The 21536-nt window shown below is 40.4% G+C and overlaps 2 protein-coding genes across 10 annotated transcripts; one reads left to right on the plus strand and one right to left on the minus strand.

Annotated features, from left to right (window-relative positions):
• The first annotated feature begins 2716 nt into the window (after positions 1–2716).
• epn1a (epsin 1a) lies at positions 2717–15357 on the plus strand. Of its 7 annotated transcripts, none has more exons than XM_029451203.1 (13): positions 2729–2797; positions 6783–6942; positions 7270–7371; positions 7743–7901; positions 8541–8669; positions 9002–9131; positions 9292–9449; positions 9657–9728; positions 11145–11228; positions 11707–11998; positions 12632–12796; positions 13003–13245; positions 13635–15357. In XM_029451203.1, the coding sequence occupies exons 3-13, from the start codon at positions 7303–7305 to the stop codon at positions 14099–14101; spliced, it is 1968 nt and encodes a 655-aa protein (XP_029307063.1). In that variant the 5' UTR covers positions 2729–2797; positions 6783–6942; positions 7270–7302; the 3' UTR covers positions 14102–15357. The 7 variants fall into 7 exon arrangements, with proteins under 7 accessions (XP_029307062.1, XP_029307066.1, XP_029307067.1 ...); XM_029451204.1 differs by lacking the exon at positions 2729–2797 and adding an exon at positions 2851–3055; XM_029451202.1 differs by lacking the exon at positions 6783–6942 and having other exon boundaries at positions 2717–2797.
• Positions 15358–15631: 274 nt separating this feature from the next.
• On the minus strand, positions 15632–21356 carry foxj2 (forkhead box J2). 3 transcript variants are annotated; one of them, XM_029451212.1, is made up of 11 exons: positions 21115–21356; positions 20510–20856; positions 20320–20394; positions 20118–20210; positions 19407–19565; positions 18880–19333; positions 18312–18461; positions 18097–18198; positions 17125–17229; positions 16897–16986; positions 15632–16060 (listed from the first exon to the last, which is right to left on the minus strand). In XM_029451212.1, the coding sequence occupies exons 2-11, from the start codon at positions 20828–20830 to the stop codon at positions 15948–15950; spliced, it is 1662 nt and encodes a 553-aa protein (XP_029307072.1). In that variant the 5' UTR covers positions 20831–20856; positions 21115–21356; the 3' UTR covers positions 15632–15947. The 3 variants fall into 3 exon arrangements, with proteins under 3 accessions (XP_029307072.1, XP_029307069.1, XP_029307071.1); XM_029451209.1 differs by having other exon boundaries at positions 16897–17229; XM_029451211.1 differs by lacking the exon at positions 18097–18198 and having other exon boundaries at positions 16897–17229.
• Positions 21357–21536: the final 180 nt, after the last annotated feature.

Below are 21536 nucleotides of genomic sequence, written 5' to 3' on the forward strand. Positions count from 1 at the left end.
ATTAGTACTATAGTTGTAAAGGGCACATATTGTTTCAATTTCCTATTATGTGTTGTGAGAGTGGTGCAATAAAATAAACAACCAGTTTCAAAAGAGGAAGAAGCACTTCACAACACCAACAGTTTGGAAATTAAGGTTTCAATAACTATATTAGTGTTATACACTAGTGTTTTTTCTCTTTTGCATTTGATAACATCTCCTACAAATAACAACGTCAAGTTAAGGCTGAGCAAAAATGTAGAAAATTAAATATTTCAATACTTTTGACCAAATAGCTGTAGATCGATATTGCGACGATATTGTAAAGTTCACCATTGGTGCTTTACAAATGATTTTTTTTAAATACCTATCATCAATAATATGGATAAAATGACAAAGAGGGTAAAGGCAAATAATAGAACAGTCTGGTAAATTCAGAAAAGCTCATCACTTTACTTTAAAACCAGGAAATGACAATACTCCATAATAGCCTACGACATCTAAAATCTAAGACGATATCTAGTCTCGTATTACGATACGATATAATATCGATATATTGTCGAGACCTTCATCAAAGTAAACAATCTAGGATTCAGAGTAAAGCAAGGTCATGACTGGATCCAACCCCAAATCTCTCATTGATTCTCAGTGAAGATGACATGGCATATATGAAAAAGCATGTTGTCTCAAACTAACAGAGTAGGAGCAGTAAGCATAAAGGGTATACTGTATAAAGTTTCTCTCTGGCATAACAACATGTGTCAAAATAGCTTTTATGCTTGCTCTAATCGCCTACATTTGTTGTTTGTCTTCATGAGATTAGTGTTTCCAAAGCAGTGCAACAGTGCATCGTTATATAGTTTGCTGCAATGTTTCTTTTAGTCCCCACCTCCCTGGAGAGGAGGCAAAGATAAAAGGATAAAGGGATAGAAGATAAAAGGGGAGTTTGTAACACACATGCACCCCAGCTGTTACTGTGTTGTACCATGTTTTATTTATGGATCCACTGACAGGTGACTCTGAGGGAAGCTGTTCTGGTGTCACTTAATTTTAGAGATAGTTCAACAATGCCTCTATGTGGACAAAGTGTGCTATTACATTACTGAGGAGAAAACCATTCATTGCATTACATTACATGACTAATTTATGACATTTAGAGAGTTGTTTGTGCTCTCTAGATTGGTCTTACTTTAATTAAGGATCTGTAAGCTTAAACCTAAAGGACAAATACATGTTCTCAATATGATGTGATTTGATTCACATTTTAGTTTCAAACCACTGAGGATAATTAATCAGCTGTAGGGTCATGTGTCTTCGCACTGAACATCCGACAAGAAGACTTTTGTTTGATGGGAAGTCATAATGAGAGTCTCTTTGTAAGAAAATATGATGTGATTATAACGTTTCTTGCAAAAAAAAGATACAACATTTTTAACATTCATTGCGTTAACATGAACAAAGAAGTGGCCCTGTGTGGGTAGGAAACTGTATGGCTGATCACTCTTAATATTAAAGCACAGTTAAAGTTTTTAGCTGTCATATAACCTCCATTTTTAAAGTGGTCATGATTATGATGATGGTGATACTGTCTCATTTTGACTTTGGGAACCATTTTAACAATATGTAAAGTTTAGATTTAAAAACATATATCATAATGAACCACATGCATTGGGTCATGTCCACCCCAATTTTTTAGGCTTTTCACATATTATTACAATTAATAGTTAATAAAGAATTCATAGAGACAGAAAACTTTCAAATGAAGTTATATAACTATAAATGTGCTCACTGTTCATGATGTTGCTGTTAAATTGTCTTCTCTGCTTCCCATATGGGTATAGGCCCGATCAAGGTTATCATTTTACCTCTGATAGGCCGGTATGTAAATATTGTTTTACTTTTTTTTTTTAAATATACACGAAGGAGGATGTGATTTAAATAAATAAGAAAATGAGGCAAGACAACCAATCAAAAGTCACCTTCCTGTCTCTTCTTGGAATACTTTAAACATTAACAAAATAATATTATATAAGGGGATGTCCCTATTGTTATTGTTTTTTGTTTTTTTTAAAGGAAATTTACCTAGAGAGATATATGGCACATATCACAGGTACATACTGTAGATCGGGCTTACTTTTGTTGATTTCCAAGGAAACGATAAGTGTGAACTGGAAGGATTCAAAACTACAAACAACATTGCTGCAACATTAAAGTGATGTACACATTAATGCATTAGTAATTGTAGTCCAAATATATAATATAGATTATTCTGCATGACTTGTACTTTTACTTTTGGTACTTTAAGTATAAATGTATTGCCAACTGATGTACTTTCACCTAATAAAGATTTTGAATGCAGGATTTACCTACCCTAACCCTTAAAACGGAGCAGTCCATTTCTACACTAAGGTATTGCTGTTTTTGCTCATTTCTGAGACTTATTCCATCACTGACTGTGGTATTATAATGGAATACCACAGATAATACCATTGTTATGTTAATCTGTAACTCATTGTTTTGCTGCCAATGCCCTCATTTTGTTTGTCTGTTTGTTTACTGTAGGTCCTATGCCAGGGAATGTCCTGTTCTATTAAAAATGTTTTATTAAAAAGTTATTATTTTATTTTTTTAACAAAACGTGTTTTTGTAATATTTCCTTTTGTGACTTTCATTTTGGATATTAAAAAGTAAATTAATTATTCATGAGTCTTCTACTACCATCGAAGGAAAACAAAGCTACAGGGGGTGCGGTCTTTCCTGTAGCCGAGAACGGAAGCGGAAATTCGGCCATCTCCTCGTACATTCAAGCTACAACAGGGTCAGTACACACTTGATTAGATTTTTTATTTTGATGTGTTGTCAGTATTTCTTGACATTTTGGCTTGTGATTGAAACGTGTATATTTAACATTGTCCCAAAGCAGGAAGTGTCCTTGATAAAGCTTGTACAGTCTAGCAGTTATGTTGCGAACTAACTAGCAGGAGCTAGCTAGCTAACTGCTGCCTTGCTAGCTGGCTAATCTTTCCTAGCAGCATTAACAGCAGCAAGTGATTTCTTTTATCAGTCAAACTGGCAGGTAATATAACCGTACGTTTATAGTCTGGTGTGATTCAGTGTTGTGACGAGAATATCACATTTGATTTGATGTTAGTTAGTCTGTCAATTCGTATCAAGCTACACCCTTCTGTACCCCTGTTTATACTTTACCCAGACTTTACCCACACCTCTGGTGTCAAAGTGTTAACTGTTTCGATAGGTGAGAATGGCAGTTTGTCTGTTAAGTGGCTAATGTAAGCTAACAGTACCAGATGACAGCTAACGTTTATTGGCTAATCAGCATTTAGTAATTGCTCGTAAACTTGTCTTTCGAATACATATTTTTGACACAGATAATGCTGGTTTCACGATTCTCTTGGTAAAACTGTTGTATAATGTCAGGGTGCCCATTAACTCTGTGTCTAACACCCAACGTAACGTAAGTTAACGGTTGCTGGCCAGCTAGCACAGCGTCAGTTGACTTAACTTTACATGGGTAACGGTTGTTAACGTTATCTGTGCGCCGGGTAACTGGGTGTGGAACTTCTTCGTGGGGCTGTGCACCGTTGACTGCATGCAAGTGATAGTAGGAATAACTTGGCGTAGGTTTGGACTCCCTTATGTTCCCAGGGACATTGGTAAGGGCTCACATCGCAGTTCAAATTGCAAAAGAACGAAATGAGATGGACATTTCAAATGCAGTTTGAATGGTTCAAATCTGTTCAGCCACTGTGGAGATATCAATGTCATAAAACTGTCATACCTGCAAATGTAAAGGCCTAGGTTTGAAAGAGTATAACATCAGTAGGCTATAAACTGTAGGTGGGTGATATCAACATATTGCCCAAGGGAAACATGCATTGAACATTTGACCCAAGGGAAAAAACATTGCAGAGAACATAATGTCTTTGAAAGGTCTCCTTAATGTGTCATATTAGGAGGATACTGAGCTGGGGAATATAGATAGATATGTACAGTCCCTGTTTAGGCTTTGTTAATCTATGTAAAACTATATTATCAAAATGCTGCTGCATGTACAACATGTCATTAACATGTGTTAGCTAAACCTAGTGCTGATCTAAGTGAGGCATCTCTTTATCATATAGGCAAGTTTATTTCAAATTTCATATTTCACATTTACACACCATCATTAAAGAGCCAAGAGGGAAAACAAGCTAAAATAGAAAAAGACATTATATACAATACAAGAACAAAAGTTGCAGTGCGGTGTAAGAAATTTATATTTATTATGATATGGTGCATAAAAACTGTGCACTGATTCTCTTGTGCATTTCTTTTTAGTAGTTTACATTTTTTAAAACATTTTGTATACTTGTTCTACAGGTCTATTAGAAGTCAAATGATAACCTTGATTGGGTCTATTCACCCATATAGAAAGCAGAGAAGACGATTCATAGTAGAATATCAAGTGATTTTGAGTTTCTGAGCAGCAGAATTTAAACGTAGTTAACAAAATCTTCTTCTCAACGTGTCAAAGATTGTCGAGACATTTGAGACAACCTGAGATACAAAGGTGCATGCTATTATGTCCCTTTATCAAAGATTAGTTGGTGTGTCTGAACTTTGGTACAGAGCTTCAGGAGAATCTAAACTGGCTTTTGCAATAGTTGCCTTATGTTCAGTTGTGCAACATGGTTTCATATTTGTCTGACCTACAAATCTAAACACTGATATGCTGTGTCACGCTTATTTGTAACACTTATACAGTGCAGTCTTTATTATATTTGTCATATCACTGGTTTACCTAAGTATATTTAAAACCTGAACAAATAGTCATTTCCAAATGCATATATTCTATAAAATGTGTCATTCCTGGTATTGAATTAATTTAATTCTGGGCATTGAAAACAGTCCACAGGCATAGAGCAAGTCAGCCTTTATTTAAGGATGCAAGAAGAAGAAGGGCTAAAGTACATTATTCTTTACATTGCTAAAACAAGAATAAACACATAAAAGGGTTCATGCCCATCAGAGTGCATGGTGTAGGTTATGCTGCACACAACTCTATATGCGGTATGCAGAAAAAGGTCTGTTCGTGGAATGGGAAGAGCAGCATGGTTTTTTGGTTTCAATACCTACCAGTGCTCATTTTCCTGGTTGGAGGGAACATTCATGCAGTGGGTGGGTTGCATTTTTGATCTTTAGCAAAAAGATTGCGTCTTCCTCCCATTGGTCCTTGAGAGATGACAGTTGAGGGAGTGGCGAAGCACTGCGTTCTGATATAATAGTGTTCAGTCTTATGAAGAGGCAGAAGAATAACTGGATGTAATGACTGAGTGTTCTTTTTTTTTATTACAGCAAAGGTAATGTTTAAGGTTGGCTCCTAAAAAAATTCAAGAAGAGCTTTTAAAAATACTGGCTGCAAAAGTATGTCTGTAGGTAAATTAGTTACTTCTAATGTCTGTTTTTAGAAAGGTTTACGGTTTATTGCCCACCTCGGTTGCTTTGAGTCATGGGCCGAGATGTTGGCATCTATTTGGTGAGAAAATGCAGATTGTGGCAGTGAAAGGATGCATCTGGTCAGCAACAATGTTTCAGCCTGCTGTGTAAGCAATCAAATTCAAACAATGCTCAGTAGGTACGGAGGGATCCAATATCGTGCCACCAAATCATTCTCCGCATGCCATTACACCACCAGCAGCAGCAGCAGCAGCAGCAGCAGCAGCAGCAGCAGCAGCAGCAGCAGCAGCAGCAGCAGCAGACAGGATAGGTCTATGATGTTTATGTCAAATTCAGACGCTGCCGCCAGTGTGGCATAACAAAAAACATAATTTATTGCAGCAGACAATGTTTTTGTTCCACCTGTGAAACTTCAAGTTTTTGCTGATAACGTGCTCACTCTATACTCGACCTCTCGTTAATAGCTGATAGGCGTAAAACATTGTTTTTCACTCCTGTACGTAACTTCAACTTCAAGTTCAAGTTCTGAGATGCCCTTGCACGTATTAGTGTCTTATTAAGTTCATATTTGCATACCATCTGTGCGCTGAAAAAGCTTTGCAATACTTTTATGACCTCTTTGTCTTTACCCACACTGTTGGAAGTGTTTTTGGTACTCATTAGGTAAACTCAAAATCTACTGGATATTACAGCCTGGGAATATAAAAATAACAGTTAATAGTGTCATTTATCTAATGATAAGGAAATATTATTATTATGTAGCAGGCAGCAGAATTCCGAATTCAGTTTCTGTCTTAAGAAATACAATATTTATTTAGTACGGCTTTTGCATAGCTTTACCTGATGGAAGGATAGAGGTTACCTGAATGATTTTTAAATGTGAAAGTAATTATTGACTGGCCCTGGATGGGCAAGTTTGAAATGTGTACTCGAAGGTGTGAACCACATATCTTTAATTCTAAAATGTGAATCCCTCTGCTACACTTTAGGTTTGTCAACTGATGTTATTTGGTGAAGTATGAGGAACAACACAGGAGGGTTTTTCCCCTTCTGTGTTCTGTGTTATTGGTTCAGGAATAGTTTTAACTCTTATTCTTAGGAAAATAAAAAAAGATTTTTATGACTTACTTCGATAAGTAAGATAACGTATATAACTAATATGTTGCATCCCTGAATATTAGCCATGTGGGGATCAGCAACAAGTCCTGTGATTTTGTTGTTGAATAACTGCGTTGTCCTTATTCTTTCTGATGCTTACTTTGGAATTAGACCTAGCTAGTTGGGATTTAATCTCTCAGTGAGTATGGTTCCGTTTTTTTAATGTTTATCTCAATCTTGCGCCATAGTTTTCATCTCCCCTCGCCCAAGATTTTGGGACCCAATGTTGCCACGGGAAGAAAAAGATAAACTGAGACATAGCACTCTGTGAATGAGTGGCTCACAAGCCAGAAAACGAAAAGATACCAAGAGGAGAGACCCTTATTCTGCATCATTCTTGTGTAACAGGTGTGCATGACGCTCGCTCTCTCACTTCCTCTGTTGACACCAGCAATCACATGATTTCACATTTATCTGGTATAGACACCATCTTTCACACTGATTGTTCTTCTCAAGGACGGCCACCTTTCATCCAAACTCTTGTATTTGCATACTCTCTCTCTCCAGTCTTTTTAACTCTTTATCTTCTTGCGCTTGTTTTTTGTTGTATAGTAGTATTGACCGTTTTATTGAAGTATTTTTCACTGTTTGAAATAACAATGTTCTTTGCCATGTGTTGCTGTTTATTTTGTATTAACTATATTTTACAACCCTTCTTCTCCATCTGCTCTTCAGATTGCAACAGAACTCGACGGCCAGACCGTTGCCATGTCGACCTCATCGCTACGGCGACAAGTAAAGAACATCGTCCACAACTATTCAGAGGCTGAAATCAAGGTTGCGTGTCCCACTGCTTATCTGGTTTTTCTTCTTCTCCTCTCTCACACCCACATCCCCCATATGTCCATAGCTTAAATGTATCCCATGTATCTCTGCAGCACGTATGACATAATCTAGTAATCTTACAATTATTTGAAGCAACCTCCCCACTCTTTCCCCTCGTTATACTTAATATTAGCTAAACTAATCACATTATCCATTCATTAGTTTGCTTCTCTCTGGCTTATGTCGTGATTGAGTTTGCATTGCTGCTCAGAACACTGTGGACCCTTAAATTGTCACAAAGTATTGGCGCAAAATTATTCCTATCACGCGCAGTTTGAATTGAGGATAATTTTAAGTTTGTCCCTTGCTGTGTTGTTGTGCAGGTTAGAGAGGCGACGTCCAATGACCCATGGGGCCCCAGCAGCTCTCTGATGTCAGAGATTGCTGATCTGACCTACAATGTTGTGGCCTTCTCGGAAATCATGAGCATGGTGTGGAAGCGCCTCAATGACCACGGCAAGAACTGGAGACATGTGTACAAGGTTTGTGTTTGTGTCTGTTGAAGTTGGGAATAATTGTTGTGGCGATATGTCACATACATATTACACAATTGACAATACATACTAATCTCACAGTTTTGTGTTTGCCGTGTCGCAGTGCAATGTGTGTATAATCTAAGATATTCTGGCTGGATGTGTCTGAAAACACTATATTTACACTATAGTCCACTATATTTGTTGCCTTCCATATTATTTTAGTGTGAATTCCCTGTACTTAACGTTCTGCTAAAAGTCCCACAATGCAATGCTTCTCATTATATAGAGGCAAAAATTTCAGTTTTTGCAACACTTAATTTGTCAGGGATGATGCATAATGACGATGAGTCAGAAGAGTCTTAAATCTTAATTTACTGCTCACTTCAAAGTAAACTAGTGAGTGTTTATTGTATATGTGTAGTCGATGAGTAAGCAAGAGAGTCATTTCAGACACAGCCCAAATATTTCTGGTTTTATGAAATGTCTGAATTATATTTCATGATTTTGTAGTAATCGGGGTGTGTGTGAATGTTAACTTGGGTGTCATTGGATGTGGAATCTAAAAGGGGGCATTGTGGCTGGTGAACTGCTTTAATATTTGCTTTTCTACAGTTGGTCATTGGTTGTGATTTGTATTTTCACCAGGCTATGACTCTTATGGAGTACCTGATCAAGACAGGTTCAGAACGTGTTGCCCAACAGTGCCGAGAGAACATATACGCAGTCCAGACACTCAAGGATTTTCAGTTCATAGACAGGGACGGCAAAGATCAGGTATACAAACACACCCATGCCCACAAAGCTGCATAGAAAGTTGAAGTGATTAGCAAGTAAGGTCCACCTTTGTGGAATGCAGACTCGCTTTTTCAAACATGCCGCTTGTGTGTCATTCAAGGACATTTTACAATGGGTGTCAGACCTACTGTGCAAACAAAGCCAGCCATTAAAGTGTTTATGGGTTGTTGATAACTGCAACTGTGATGCATTTACAAGCTGTTACTCGAACAATAAGGTGTGCAGTTATCTGTTTATGTAATATTTAACATGAAAAGCAGTACACTTCATTTGCAGCATGTAATTGTGTGCTTACACCTGTATTTTACCAGGGGGTAAATGTGCGGGAGAAAGCCAAACAGCTGGTGACGCTGCTGAAAGATGAAGAGAGACTAAGAGAGGAGAGGATCCACGCCCTCAAAACCAAAGAGAAGATGGCACAGACCTCCAGCGGTGAGATGGGTACTTAAAATAGATGTCTTAAAAGATTCAACCAATGCTCAAAGTTACATTATTACACTCTGAAAGAAGGCTTGGCTCACAACAGCATGAAGGGCCTTTCAGCTCTGAGGCAAGACGAGCTCTCACCCATGCATATGCTTTTTATTTGTTTCTGCTCCAGCCTCCTCCGCTCCCTCTGCACCCAGCCTGGGGGGCAGCCTGTCAGTGGGCTCCCACTCTGGAGGGGCAGACCCTGAGCAGGCCTGGCCACAGAGCACTGGAGAGGAAGATCTGCAGCTCCAGCTGGCTTTGGCCATGAGTAAAGAAGAGGCCGAGCAGGTAACACAAAGCAGCATATTCAAGGCAGGCACAGCTACATTACTGCTCTCTAAGATAAGGATTAAAGCATAACTATTACTAACACTAGCTAAGTTTGCAGTTTGTGCAGTCTGTTGCAGCACCTGTGTACACAGAGGGATATTACTGATACTATTCACTACATACACCTAGCTTTGCTCTCACCATGTAACGCCTGACCTCCCCCAGACTAGCAAGGACCCTCTGGAGGACGCAGATCTCCGCTATGCAATCACACTCAGCCAAGAGATGCAACAAAAGGTCAGGGGCAGAGAGTGTGCCCAGCTGACTGGCCACCCAGTCGTCAACTATCTGTCTTTCTGTCAATTCGAATTTCTGAAATGCACATCAAGTATTGATCAATCAAGAAAATTAATTTTATGCTCATATTTGTTATGTGTCAATTTTCTCAAGATAAACATTTTGCATCCAATGGCAGTGATTTGGTTGAGATAATTTAGTCTGCACAGTGTCACATTATTTTATGGTTCTCGCACACATCCTGTCATCCTTGTCAAAAGTGAGAACCCAAATAATTGAATAACTCTAATTTGATTGTTGAATTTGCATGGCATTGGCAAATATTTATCATAACTGACTAGATTAAACACTGAGTGCTTTGTAAGCATTGATTGTTCTTTCCTCTCCGCCACCATCTCCGATAGCATGCTCTCAATTGTAGCCTTGATTTGAAATGCACTCTTTTCCTTACCTGTTACTCCTTTCTCCTGTTGAAACTGCCTTGTACTGTGTTCACTGAGTGCAACATGTGTTTGTCTGTTGTATGCAAGTGGTTAGAGTCCTGCACCCGCTGTAATACTTCACTGGTTTAGTCTCTTAAACTAATGCAGGATCTTTAAAGGATAATGCCAATGTTGTTTTTGTGAAGTTGCATCAAGCAGAGACTGCCATTGATTAGTCTTTGTTTTGCTGTTTGATAGTCAGTCCTCCTTATATAGAGGTGGGATAAAAGGTGGCATTAGTAGGGATGTCCTGGGGCGATCTGCAAGATGTATATTGGTGGTTGAGGCGTTTTTATTATTTTTATTGATTATTGGTTATGTAAAGCCCGGCTCACTTCCACTCCTTTTTGTTTGTGCTCCAGGTAGGCTAGATGATAAAGCTGCTCCACCGGGCATAGCTAAAAGACTTGAGCAAGTCAACCACGAGCAGCATAAAACAGATTAAAACCAGCCAACAGTTTCTGTGCAATATTCAAAATGACAGTCAGCAAGCAAACTAACACAGCTGCTTTTGTATCTGTCCCTTAAGTGCGGCTGTTGGTTGAAACATCAATATTCTGTTAGTGGAGATTCACAGCCTATCCATGTCTAAATAATTTCATTTCATAACGGCCCTCAAATTTATTTTAGGTAGTCTTGCGACCGCAGTTCTGGATTAGCTTATTTTCTGTGTGAAACACGCATTCGTCTGATTTGATTGTGTCTTGTTGAATCAGACAAAATTGCACAAACTAATAATGCGGCGATTGGTTGATTTGCGTTAATTTTCTGTTGACTGTAGATGCTGATTAAAGGTCAGGTTTTTCCGTTTCCACTCCCACCGATTCAGACTTTAATTGTTGAATTGTAAACTGATCCTAAATCTCTACCTGTGGTGTGCTTTCCGAGGTTGTGTGTCTCAGGTTGCTGACATCACAGTGTGTGTGATTGGCAGGAAGAGCGACTGCGCAGAGGTGATGACCTGAGACTGCAGATGGCCCTCGAGGAGAGCAGGAGGGAGAAGACTAAGCCTGAGGATGTATGTGTAACATGTATTTGTACATCTCTCACTCCCCTGGCATTACCTCCTCTATCTGTGTCTCTCTCATTTCTCCCAATTCAATGTGCATGTGCCCTCAAACGTTGTGTTGGTGGTTGTTTTAGACTGTCCCATGTATTCAGAGATGAGAGATGAGACATGAGAGATTAAATCATGAAGAAGTTTCAAAAAGCAGTGGTAATACATTCACTCTCCGATTACAGATGGTCCTCAAACGTTGCGTTACGTTCACAAGGAACTGAGATTTTATTGTCAGAAATTCAATCAGATTTCTCTCACCATTGATCCTTGATGTAATTGTCTGGTCCGCAATTCTCGGTGTCCTTCGACTTCTCTGTTTTGTGAATTTCCTCTTAACACCATCATCTAACCTCAGCATTGTGGGGTGAATGTGTCTTTAGATTTCTTCCTGAATACAACTTCAGGAGAATTAATCCATAAGACATTCTCTGCACAGGGCGCTCTGATGGAGCTGAGTGCCGCTGACCCCTGGGGGGCCTCCGGTGCTGCCGCCGCCGCCGCCCCTGTGAGCTCTGCTGGACCCTCACCTCCACCCACGGTTCCTGCCCCTGCTGCCTCGGGTCCGTGGGGTGCAGCACCCGCAGACCCATGGGGAGTAACGTCACCGACATCTCCTACAAGCTCTGACCCCTGGGGTGGGGGACCCCCACCCAATATAGCCCCTCCTCCAGACCCCTGGGGAGAGACGTCCAACAGAGTTAACCATGTTGACCCCTGGGGGAGCTCAGGTAAGCAGCTCCAACACTCGTTAACTCTGTAGCCAGGCAGGTTGCTGGGAGTGTTCTCATCGCTGAGTATCGAAAGAGAAGCGTGTCCTGCTCTGTGGATGAAAGAGGATGTGAAGACATCGCAACCTTTACTCCTCTTCACCGTTAGTTTTCCTGTCTTCATTACTGCCCGGTCACATTTTCAGTCATGTCACCATGCTGTCATATCTTCTCATGCACTCGCATGCTTTCAGTTTGCAATGAGGAAAGCAAGCATGCTAAATCCATTCTCCCTCTGTGTCTAAACCAGGGATTTTTATCCTCTTGTTTCTACTCAGGACTGACTGTGGCTGTGTCTCAACCAGAGCTGTTACTTCTCTTACCCTTTCTGTGCCTTTTTTATGTATGGGGTAGCTGCTTATTATCTCTCCTTTACCTCCACTGAGCTTCAGATATTAAATGGATGAAAGTAACATGGTGGACAGCTGCAGAGAATCTGCTCTCACCTGTCACCTGTTAGTGGGACTGCAGAGGTTAAAGGAGAGAAGCACCAGTGTTTGAACCCAGCCCAGCTTCCTGCTCCCTCCTTATTGTGGATTGTACCTGTAAGGTGTTGTGTTAACCCTCCCCTGCGTCTCCTCCCCTCCCCTGTAGCTGTGACCCCCCCCAGTGCCGACCCCTGGGGCCCCCCAGTGCCACCCAGCACGTCCTCCTCGGGGGGGCCCGTAGACCCCTGGGCAAGGGACGGGCCTGTCCCTGCCTCTGACCTTATAACCTCCGACATCTGGAGTGGCACCGCCAAACACACAAACGGCACAGGTACATTGACACTTAAAGCTACACGGACTTACAAACACTGAGGTACTGGTACACACTTTTAAAGGGATTACACACGGATTGTCAATTGCATGCACACGACAGTTGTCCTACATTTCATCCTCCTCTAGTATCTGTGGTATTACCAGTGGATTTATTATAAAATATTTTTTTCGATTCTGATTTACGGTTTCTTTTTCCTCCTTCAGGAGACCCAGAGCGACGAGGGTCTCCAGCAATCGGCTGTGACAGTACAGGCTCACCGGTGCCCTTTGACCTGTCCTGTCTTGGTACTTCACTTCCTGTTCGTAAGACTCCTGAGTCCTTCCTCGGCCCCAACGCAGCGCTGGTGGATCTTGATTCGCTGGTGTCATCTAAACCCAAACCCAAACCGCCGCCGCCTCCTTCTATCTCTTCTTCTTCAGCGCACAACCCCTTCCTCCAGAACACAGGTTAGTTACAGCTAACGTGTTATCTGTGTGTAACCTGAGAAAAGAGAATTAACCGCACTTGTTCTGGGAAGTATTTAGCATTTTTAGATAGAGCCAGGTAGGTCCACAAAGTTCAAATCTATTGTTTTGTCTAACATTTTCAGCTTACAGTCACATAAGACCAAAAATATTCACACTTCATAGTTTAGAAACTGAAACCAACGAATATTTAGTATTTTGATCATCAGAAAAGTTGCTGATTAATTTTCGGTCGATTGACTAACAGATTAACTGAAAAAAAAAAGAATATGAAAACACGTTTAACATAATGTAATGGCAGATATTATATAAGTGACTCTTATTGTGTTGTTTGTTTTCTGTATTGTGTAACTTTCACCTCTGACCCTCAGGCTCATCTCCTGCCCCTGGCATGGCCGTGACTCCAGGCAGCACCATTTCCAGTAGGGGGGTTTCTCCGATACCGGTCTCCTCCAACCCTTTTGGTGTGGCTCCACCTATGAGCTCCATCTCACCTCAGCCCTCATCACTTGGCCTGAGCGGCCTCCGCTCCAGTCCTGTGCCTCCCAATCCCATGCTGGGCATGGTGCAACCAGGAATGGGCATGGGGCCAATGAGTGTGGGTATGGGGGCTCAAGGAATGGGCCTGGGCATGATGCAAGCCAGCCCCATGGGCATGTCCTTCAGCGGCCTCTCGCCTATGGCACCCCCAGGCTCTGCTCTGTTGGGGCTCGGAGGCGCAGCACCTCCTCAGCTGATTTTGGGTGGGCCAACTGGAACAGGAGGAGTGATGGGGGCAGGAGGATCAGTGGGAGGCGGAGGAACGACGGGAGCGAGCACCAACCCTTTCCTTCTTTGAGGAAGTGTCACCACTACTTTGCTCACCTGTTTCAACCTCCTCTGTCGTACCTGCTGCCCCCTTCATTCACCCCCCCCCCCCCCCCAACACAATTTGTTTCCAAAAAGAAAAATGTGTACATCTCTATATTTAAAGAAAGAAAACTCAAATGATGTTTATCTTTTCCTTCGAAAGCGTTATTTCATTTCAGAATAATTTTCGACATTTAGTTCCTTTCATTTCAATATGGGTTGTTTGTGGGCGGGAAATAGAGATCTATTTATTTTTGTTTTAATCCTGTTCTGTATCGTTCTTCATGTTGTGTTTTTTTCAGTCCTGTCTTGAGATGAAGGTAAGTCTGTGAGAGCAGGAGGCTTCTTCAGTAGTATCACTCTACTCCGTTGTAATATTACTGCACTGAGCGAGAGATGGAGGGAAGAGCGGACATAGCCACTAACAAACTGAACAGAGAAACTGTTGTACCTGCTTCTTCCTCTTCTCTCCCTCTAGAATGAAGACAAACACTGATTCACTGAAATGAAAAAAGTGCATGAAGGATGATTTTTAATGAACTCCAGACTGAAAAACCTGCATTAACATTTCAGTCACAATGTGGTCAAATTGTTTAAACTATTTCACTTTTAATTTAATGTTAAATGTAATTTATTTTTTTTCCAATTTTTGGGAACAAATAAACAAAACAAACAAAATCACTCGATGATGCCATTTAAATCAAATGCTTATTTTTTTCCTTTCATATTATTGTAGAAAACTAAAGAGAGCTCTGACATCTGTGGTCTGATGTGTAAAAAAGATGGGATGTTTGTTGAATGTGTGTGTTTGCAGCAAGGTGTGAATGAGAATATGAATGCTCATTTGTGAGTATGCAATAGTGCAAATGCCTGTTTCTGTGTATATGTATATCTGTCTCCATTCTTTATTTCAGTGACTCAGAAAGCAGGAAATGACATCCATTATTTTTGTTTTAAAAAATTGTCACTTGTACTAATACTGTAATGTTGGGATTTCAAATGAGGTATTATAAGGGTCACATTTCTCTGCCAATCATATTTCACCTTTTTTTTTTTTTTTTTAATCAGAAGCATTATTTTGTCCAATCACACATTTCATATGGGATCCCTGGTGTCCAGGTGTCCCAGAGCAACACTGTCCACCTGTTTATCTCTCTTTCCTTCGGAGAGGGAGAGTACTGATGCTTCTTTAAAAAAAAAAAAAGACAATTATTTCAATGAATGAAAGAAAAATAACTGGGACTTGACGACATGCTCCATGCTGTTCTTTTAATTTAGTTTGATGAATTAATTGTTATTTTATATCAACATGAAAAAAATATCTCATCGGGTAAGGTTGAATTTTGTGTGGTGATGACTGAACATTCACATTTGAAAAGTAAAAAAAATCAAAAGGAATTTATGAAATAAAACAAAAACACAGGATGTGTGTTTGGCTTGTTTCATGCTTGCGCTGTCGTTAATGTCTATATCCAATTTGTGCTGTGTTTTTACTGCTGCAGAGAATAATGTGCCAAGAATAGATTTACAGTTTATTTTCTTTGGTAAACATGTTTTTAAATCCAACAGAAAAAGACTTCCTGCCAATTGCCTACAGAATAAAAGATAAACAAAAGTTATAACAGCATATGAATTTGAATAAAGGTGAGAACTATTTCAACCTTGGAATACAGTATTCAGTCAAATGTGACAAACTTGATCCCAAACTTGCTCTCCGAGAAGCTTGAAGATGCACAAGTGAGGCAGCCTCTGCATAGAGTTTAGGGAAGACGGCTGTGAAGAGCCACATTTCTCTGAAAAGTTCTGTTATTGTTTTTCCACACAGACGGTGAGAGTCAACCGAGCAGAGAATCCCAGTCAAAGTCATCCTGGATCTCGTCACTGTTGCTGTGCAGACTCTTTAATGGAGGACGCTGTCGTGGTGTCATAGACTGAGGCTGCATCCCAGCTGAGACAGAAACAGAAACATGGACTAAGCACACGACTAAAAAGGAAGTGAGAATATATTACGGGATTTATTTCTATTTAAATAACTTCTCATTTACAACAAACTGCATCTACCATTTCCGTATGTACATGCTGCTGTCTGTACTGGAGGTGAAGAAATCCCTTCCTAATTTTAATGTAAGTGACGGGGCAAAATCCAGTCCTTCTGTGTAACAATGCGTTAAGTTAATATTTTTACACAAAAGAAAGACTTCGTCCCATATCACTTATATTAAAATCACTTTAAGGAGCAATCTCTTCAGACAGGAGGAGTACAGTGACCGGCAAGTGTTGGTAAATATGTACAGGGGACTAAAGCTGCAATAATAAAAAATAAACGAATAAAGAAAAGCCTCTGTCAAATGAATGTGCAGATTATATTGAATAAATAAATATGCACAGATAAATATAAATATTTATATATTCTAAAATATGATATAATATATATATATATATTATTTTTTTTTATTATGAATAGTGAAAAAATGGAAATAAATCAAACTGAAATAAATGTAAACAAAGGAATACATTGGGAAATAATTAAATATCAAAATAAATTAATACAAAAATATGTAACTTGTCATGTATGTAACTACATTTTATTTATTTTTATATTAACCTGACCTTTTCTGCATTATTTAATTTTTCTAACGTATTTATTTATTATAACAGCAGCTTTAGTCATCCATACATACAGGAACGTGAGTATTATTTTGAAATGAGAGTCTTCCATGCGCCATACTGGATGTCACAAAAGTTTAAAAGAAAACAACTTTTTGAACAAAGTTCAGGTCTTACCAGGTGTGTTTGCAGGTTGTGTTAGCTGTGGTCTCTGTCCCTGCATGTGTAGAGCTCTCCGGAGTGGCTGCACTCCACTGGCGGGGTGAACTATGGGAGAGTAAGGGAGGGGTGAGGGGTGAGTGAGGCTGGCGAGGGTAGGAGGTGGATTGGAGTTGATTGGTGGGACCTGTAGGGGGTGAGGTACACCGAGGGCGAGTGGGGAGTTATTCCCAGAGGTAATCATGCCTTTCTGAGTGAAGAAGCGGTTCAGAGAGTCACAGAGGGAAGTAAAGAGCCCCGGGTCCAAGGCCCAGTCGCAGAGCTCCGCCTGCCGCATGCTCTCCACCAGCTCTGGTGACAAAAAGTGACAGAAAACCTTTGAGAACAAAAAAAGTTATGAAGAGAGGCAAAAGAAATACAGATGAAATATTTACTCAACATTTCTATCAAATATCTCAATCACTAATTACACTTTCTGGCTAATAATGTTTGGAAACGTTGTCACATTAGCAGCAAAAGACAAACATCTTAAAAAGGGGCAGTTCACCCAAAATGGCATTTTCTTGATTTTTATCTGTTGAGGTTTTGAGATATCTCCAATATCTCAGATTTCCCCTTCCACCCCAATACAACGTAAGCAAAGGACATTTCATGAGTGGCGCTCACAGCATTAAACGTAACAACACAGCACTGTCATTCCAGGCCGACCAAAGGATTCTTTTCTTAATTGAATAATCTGCTAATTATTATCTCAATAATTAATTCAATTGTTTTGGTTATTAAGTGTCTGAAAAATGCCCAATATAATTTCTCAGAGCCGATGGTGAAATCTTCAAACTGCTTGATTTATTTCACCATCCGTCAATAACCCAAAGATATTCAGTTTATTATCACATGACAGAATGATCGCATTAAATCTTCACATTCTTTATGCTGGAGCCAAAAGAAATTGACATTTCTGCTTGGAAATATTAAATGCAAGCAATTAGTTTTTGTCGATTGACCAACTGACTCATCAACTACACATTTCAGCTCTTGTCTTCATTCACCTAATACTTCAGACTTATGAGTGATCTGTAGATGAACCAGAGACAGATATCTCAAAACCTCAGCAGATAACACCCAAACAGCCCCCAGAGGTAAGTGAGAACATGTTAGTTTGTATTATTATTTGGATAAAGTGACGCTTTAAACAAGACTCTGGTAAACAGCACAGACCTGGGTGACCAGAGAGGTCTATGTTTGCCCAGTCTAGATTGCTGGCAATGCGGAAGCTCTCCTTCAGAGAATCTTGGTTACTGAACCAGTCAGCTGGCACCGCTAAAGTGGAAGAGGGAAGGGAACTTTAGAAAGCACTGATCTTTCCTGCGTTATGTTGCCACTTTAATACAATTCAAGTATTTCTGGGATTGGTGAGGTGATGCGAGACTCACTGTAATGTGGAATGCGCTCCGTCTCAGGAGGGTGTGCAGCTGGTGGAGGTGGTGCGGCAGGTGGTGCAGGGTAAGGAGACATTGGTAGTAGAGTTGGAGTGTGAAGTGGGGTAGTGTCATTGTTCAGAAAACCTAGGGGAGCAACATCCGCTGGAAATAAGATAAAATAAGTAATTTATCCAAGCTGTTTATGTGTATAATGCATGCTTTATTGAGTTAATAATTTGTTACGTTTATAATTAGGTAGAGAGGTACAGTTATATGGAACATCTTGGAACATCTGATTTAAAGAACAACTTCTCTTGACCGTGTACAGTACTATGCAAATGAGGTATGATAAGGTGCATGAAAGAAGTGTAAATATTTAATCTTTTAAATTGTGATTTAAAGTTTTTTTCATCCTACCTGTGCATTCTTTCATAATAATAATAATAATAATAATAACGTATTTATATAGCACCTTTCAAAACTACCATTACAAACTTCTTCACAAACAAGACAATTATGTTATGTCTTATTTTATTATTTGAACAAATAAAGAAGTAATATGGACAGACATAGTACTTACACTGTGAGCCACCCCTCTCCCGCATGGTCTTGAAGAGAGACTTGAAAGACGCATACAAGTCTGGCAAGTTCATCTCATCGAAGGTGAAACTCAGCGGAGGGTCAGTGGAGGAGTTCACCGAGACAACAGGAGGGGCAGCAACAGATGGAGGGACAACACATGCAGAGGAGTGGGTGTGTGCTGACATAGTGCAAACAGGCACTGAGTTAGGAGCGCAGGAGAAAGTGGGGAGAGACACTGAAGTAGCAGGAAAGGACAGAGTGGCATTGGAGAAAGAGGGAGCCGCTGGAGAAGACATATTTGCAGCAGAGGCAGGGGGGATGGAAAAAGCGGGCCCGGGTGGATGGCGAGGTGGGAAAGAATTAATGGAAGACATTGGGCCATTTGAAGGACAGACAGACGTATGATGGACAGGGTGAGTGGACACGGGGCTGGGCATGTAGGGTGATGGTTGCTGTGAAGATAAAAGACATTAGATTAGATGCTGCAACCCTGACTGTCAGAAAGAGGGGAGAAAGTGATTGTACCTTGCATGGGGGAGGAGAGAAGGAGTCATAGTGGGGAGGCTGCTGCTGGGTGGCTCCCAGTGGCTCTGTGTTAAGAAGCTGGTGGTCTGTGTGGGAGGGCGGTGGTGGCTGATGAGGAGAGGCTCCTCTCTCTACTTGTGTTCCTGGCACTTGAAGAACCTGTAACAGCACACGGTTAGTATTTGTGAGGGTGGAGAAGGTGTGACAATCCTGTAAAAGTAGAATTACTTTAAGTTAAAGGGTTGGTTCAAGTAAATGCTGACTAATACCCAGAAACAACATCCACTATTTTCATCGGAGCAGTTTCTTCCAAATAAAGTTTCCCCAATTAAAATAGTTGAAAGCAAGGTGTGTGGATTATCGAACGTAACCAGGACATAGTTGAATTTAAAATGTATCTTTTAGTGCTGTGAGCACCACAAATGATCCGTCATCATTTTATTATGGTGGACACAGAAATCTCACATCTGCATGACTGAAGGAGTTTTAATTCTTTAATTTATGGTTTGTTTTTAGTTTAAAATCCAAGAATCTAGTAAATAAAACTGTCAGGTTAATTTAGAGCTGTACAAAGTAAAACAAGGGGATAAAATGCCAGAATCCTAAAGTTGTACTTTATGTGGTTTCTTCTCACTTTTGGGTATTTAACATTTTAATAATGTAGGTTTGATAGTTAAGTTAATGAGTGAGTGAGTGACATTTACAACATACATCCTGCCTCTCCTCTTCCTCCTCTGGATAGGGACGTTTAGGTGCCCTCCCTTGATTCCCCTCTGCAGGTCCATCCATCGTCCAATAGGATCCCTACAAATACAAGTTTCCTGCTTCATAGTCTTTCATTTCTCCATCTCACATGATGCAAATTCTATATGCATACAACATCACAATATAAAAAGTATAAAAAGTAGTTCACCTTGCCGGGGTCATTCTGTGGCCGAGGAACCTTCCTGAAGCATTTATTAAGGGACAGATTATGCCGAATGGAGTTCTGTTTAGATGCAAATTATATTCAAATTGGTTACAAATCACCAAACTAAACTTATACTTTAGTAACAAAGTTATTACTACCAACTGATAATATGTTGTTCTACATCAAAGCTTACTTTCCATCCGCGGCCAGCTCGGCAGTAGTAGGGGAACGTGTCACTGATCCAGGTGTAGATGTCATTCAAACTCAACTTCCTCTCATGTGCAGCTGCTATTGCCATGGCGATGAGAGTGGCATAGCTGTGAGGGGGTTTCCCTTTGTAGTTAGACGGCGAGGGGTCCGGCAGAGAGGGGAGGAAGTCTCCTCTCTCCCTCCCTCTGTCTCTCTTCTTGTCCCTCTCGCCTCCTCCTCTCTCTCTCCCCGAGCGCAGGCTGCTGATTCCCAGCTGAGGCAGCCAGTCAATACTGGTGAGACTGGAGTCCAATTCAGAGGACATGGTCTCTCTTATTCTCTGTCCAGGGTCTGAAAGACCAGAAGAGAGTATTTGATCAAGACGTCCTTGTTTTTACTTTGGACACTGTAGCGACAGACGCTTTAGATTCCCCTCTGCCTGTGATGTAACACTGTCAGCCGCTGTTCCTGTACTTCCACCCAGCAAGTTCAGACACTTTGTGCGGCTCTGGAAACTATCCACTCACAAGCGAAGACATGAATGTGACAGCATACAAGTGACAATTCCACCCACACTTTCTATTTTCTGAGGAAGAATGACTTACTTACCTCTTTACAGTCACTCGAGGCCCAAGGCCTTAAAAAGTGTTCATATTTGATGTTGTCATCAGCTGTGCACAACTGCTGACAAACTGCTGTCCGACCTTCCCTTCAGATCTCCCTCTTCAACAGTTTGATCCCCACAAGGCCAGTAATGCCTTCTGTTTGTGAAAGTGTATAACGTTGAAGAAACGCACACAAAAAAAACTTATCGACGAGCTTCCTTCTTTCCCTTCCCCTCCTTTTCTGACTATACCAGAATTACGTCACTCAACCCTCCCTCTTTGTGACATCATTCTTTGTACCTCCCATCTGTGACCTGGTCCCTCCTCTTCAGCTTCTCACAGCTTGAAGTAGAAGTTTCTGCAGCTGTGGGCTCACCAGGATATCAATAAAGAAGAACACCCTGTAAGTTCCTATTCAAACAGTCA

This window comes from Cottoperca gobio, chromosome 16, assembly GCF_900634415.1.
Source record: "Cottoperca gobio chromosome 16, fCotGob3.1, whole genome shotgun sequence".
Lineage (NCBI taxonomy): Eukaryota > Metazoa > Chordata > Actinopteri > Perciformes > Bovichtidae > Cottoperca > Cottoperca gobio.

What these genes read in the sequence shown, in the direction of transcription:
- epn1a (XM_029451202.1), top strand. Translation starts at nt 7,303, where the DNA reads ATGTCGACCTCATCGCTACGGCGACAAGTAAAGAACATCGTCCACAAC. An exon ending in GCCAAGAGATGCAACAAAAG is followed by an intron (nt 9,729 to 11,144) that starts GTCAGGGGCAGA and finishes TGTGATTGGCAG; the next exon opens with GAAGAGCGACTGCGCAGAGG. An exon ending in CCCCTTCCTCCAGAACACAG is followed by an intron (nt 13,246 to 13,634) that starts GTTAGTTACAGC and finishes TCTGACCCTCAG; the next exon opens with GCTCATCTCCTGCCCCTGGC.
- foxj2 (XM_029451209.1), bottom strand. Translation starts at nt 20,830, where the DNA reads ATGTCCTCTGAATTGGACTCCAGTCTCACCAGTATTGACTGGCTGCCT. An exon ending in CACAGAATGACCCCGGCAAG is followed by an intron (nt 20,211 to 20,319) that starts GTGAACTACTTT and finishes TTGTATTTGTAG; the next exon opens with GGATCCTATTGGACGATGGA. An exon ending in TCTCTCCTCCCCCATGCAAG is followed by an intron (nt 19,334 to 19,406) that starts GTACAATCACTT and finishes TTATCTTCACAG; the next exon opens with CAACCATCACCCTACATGCC.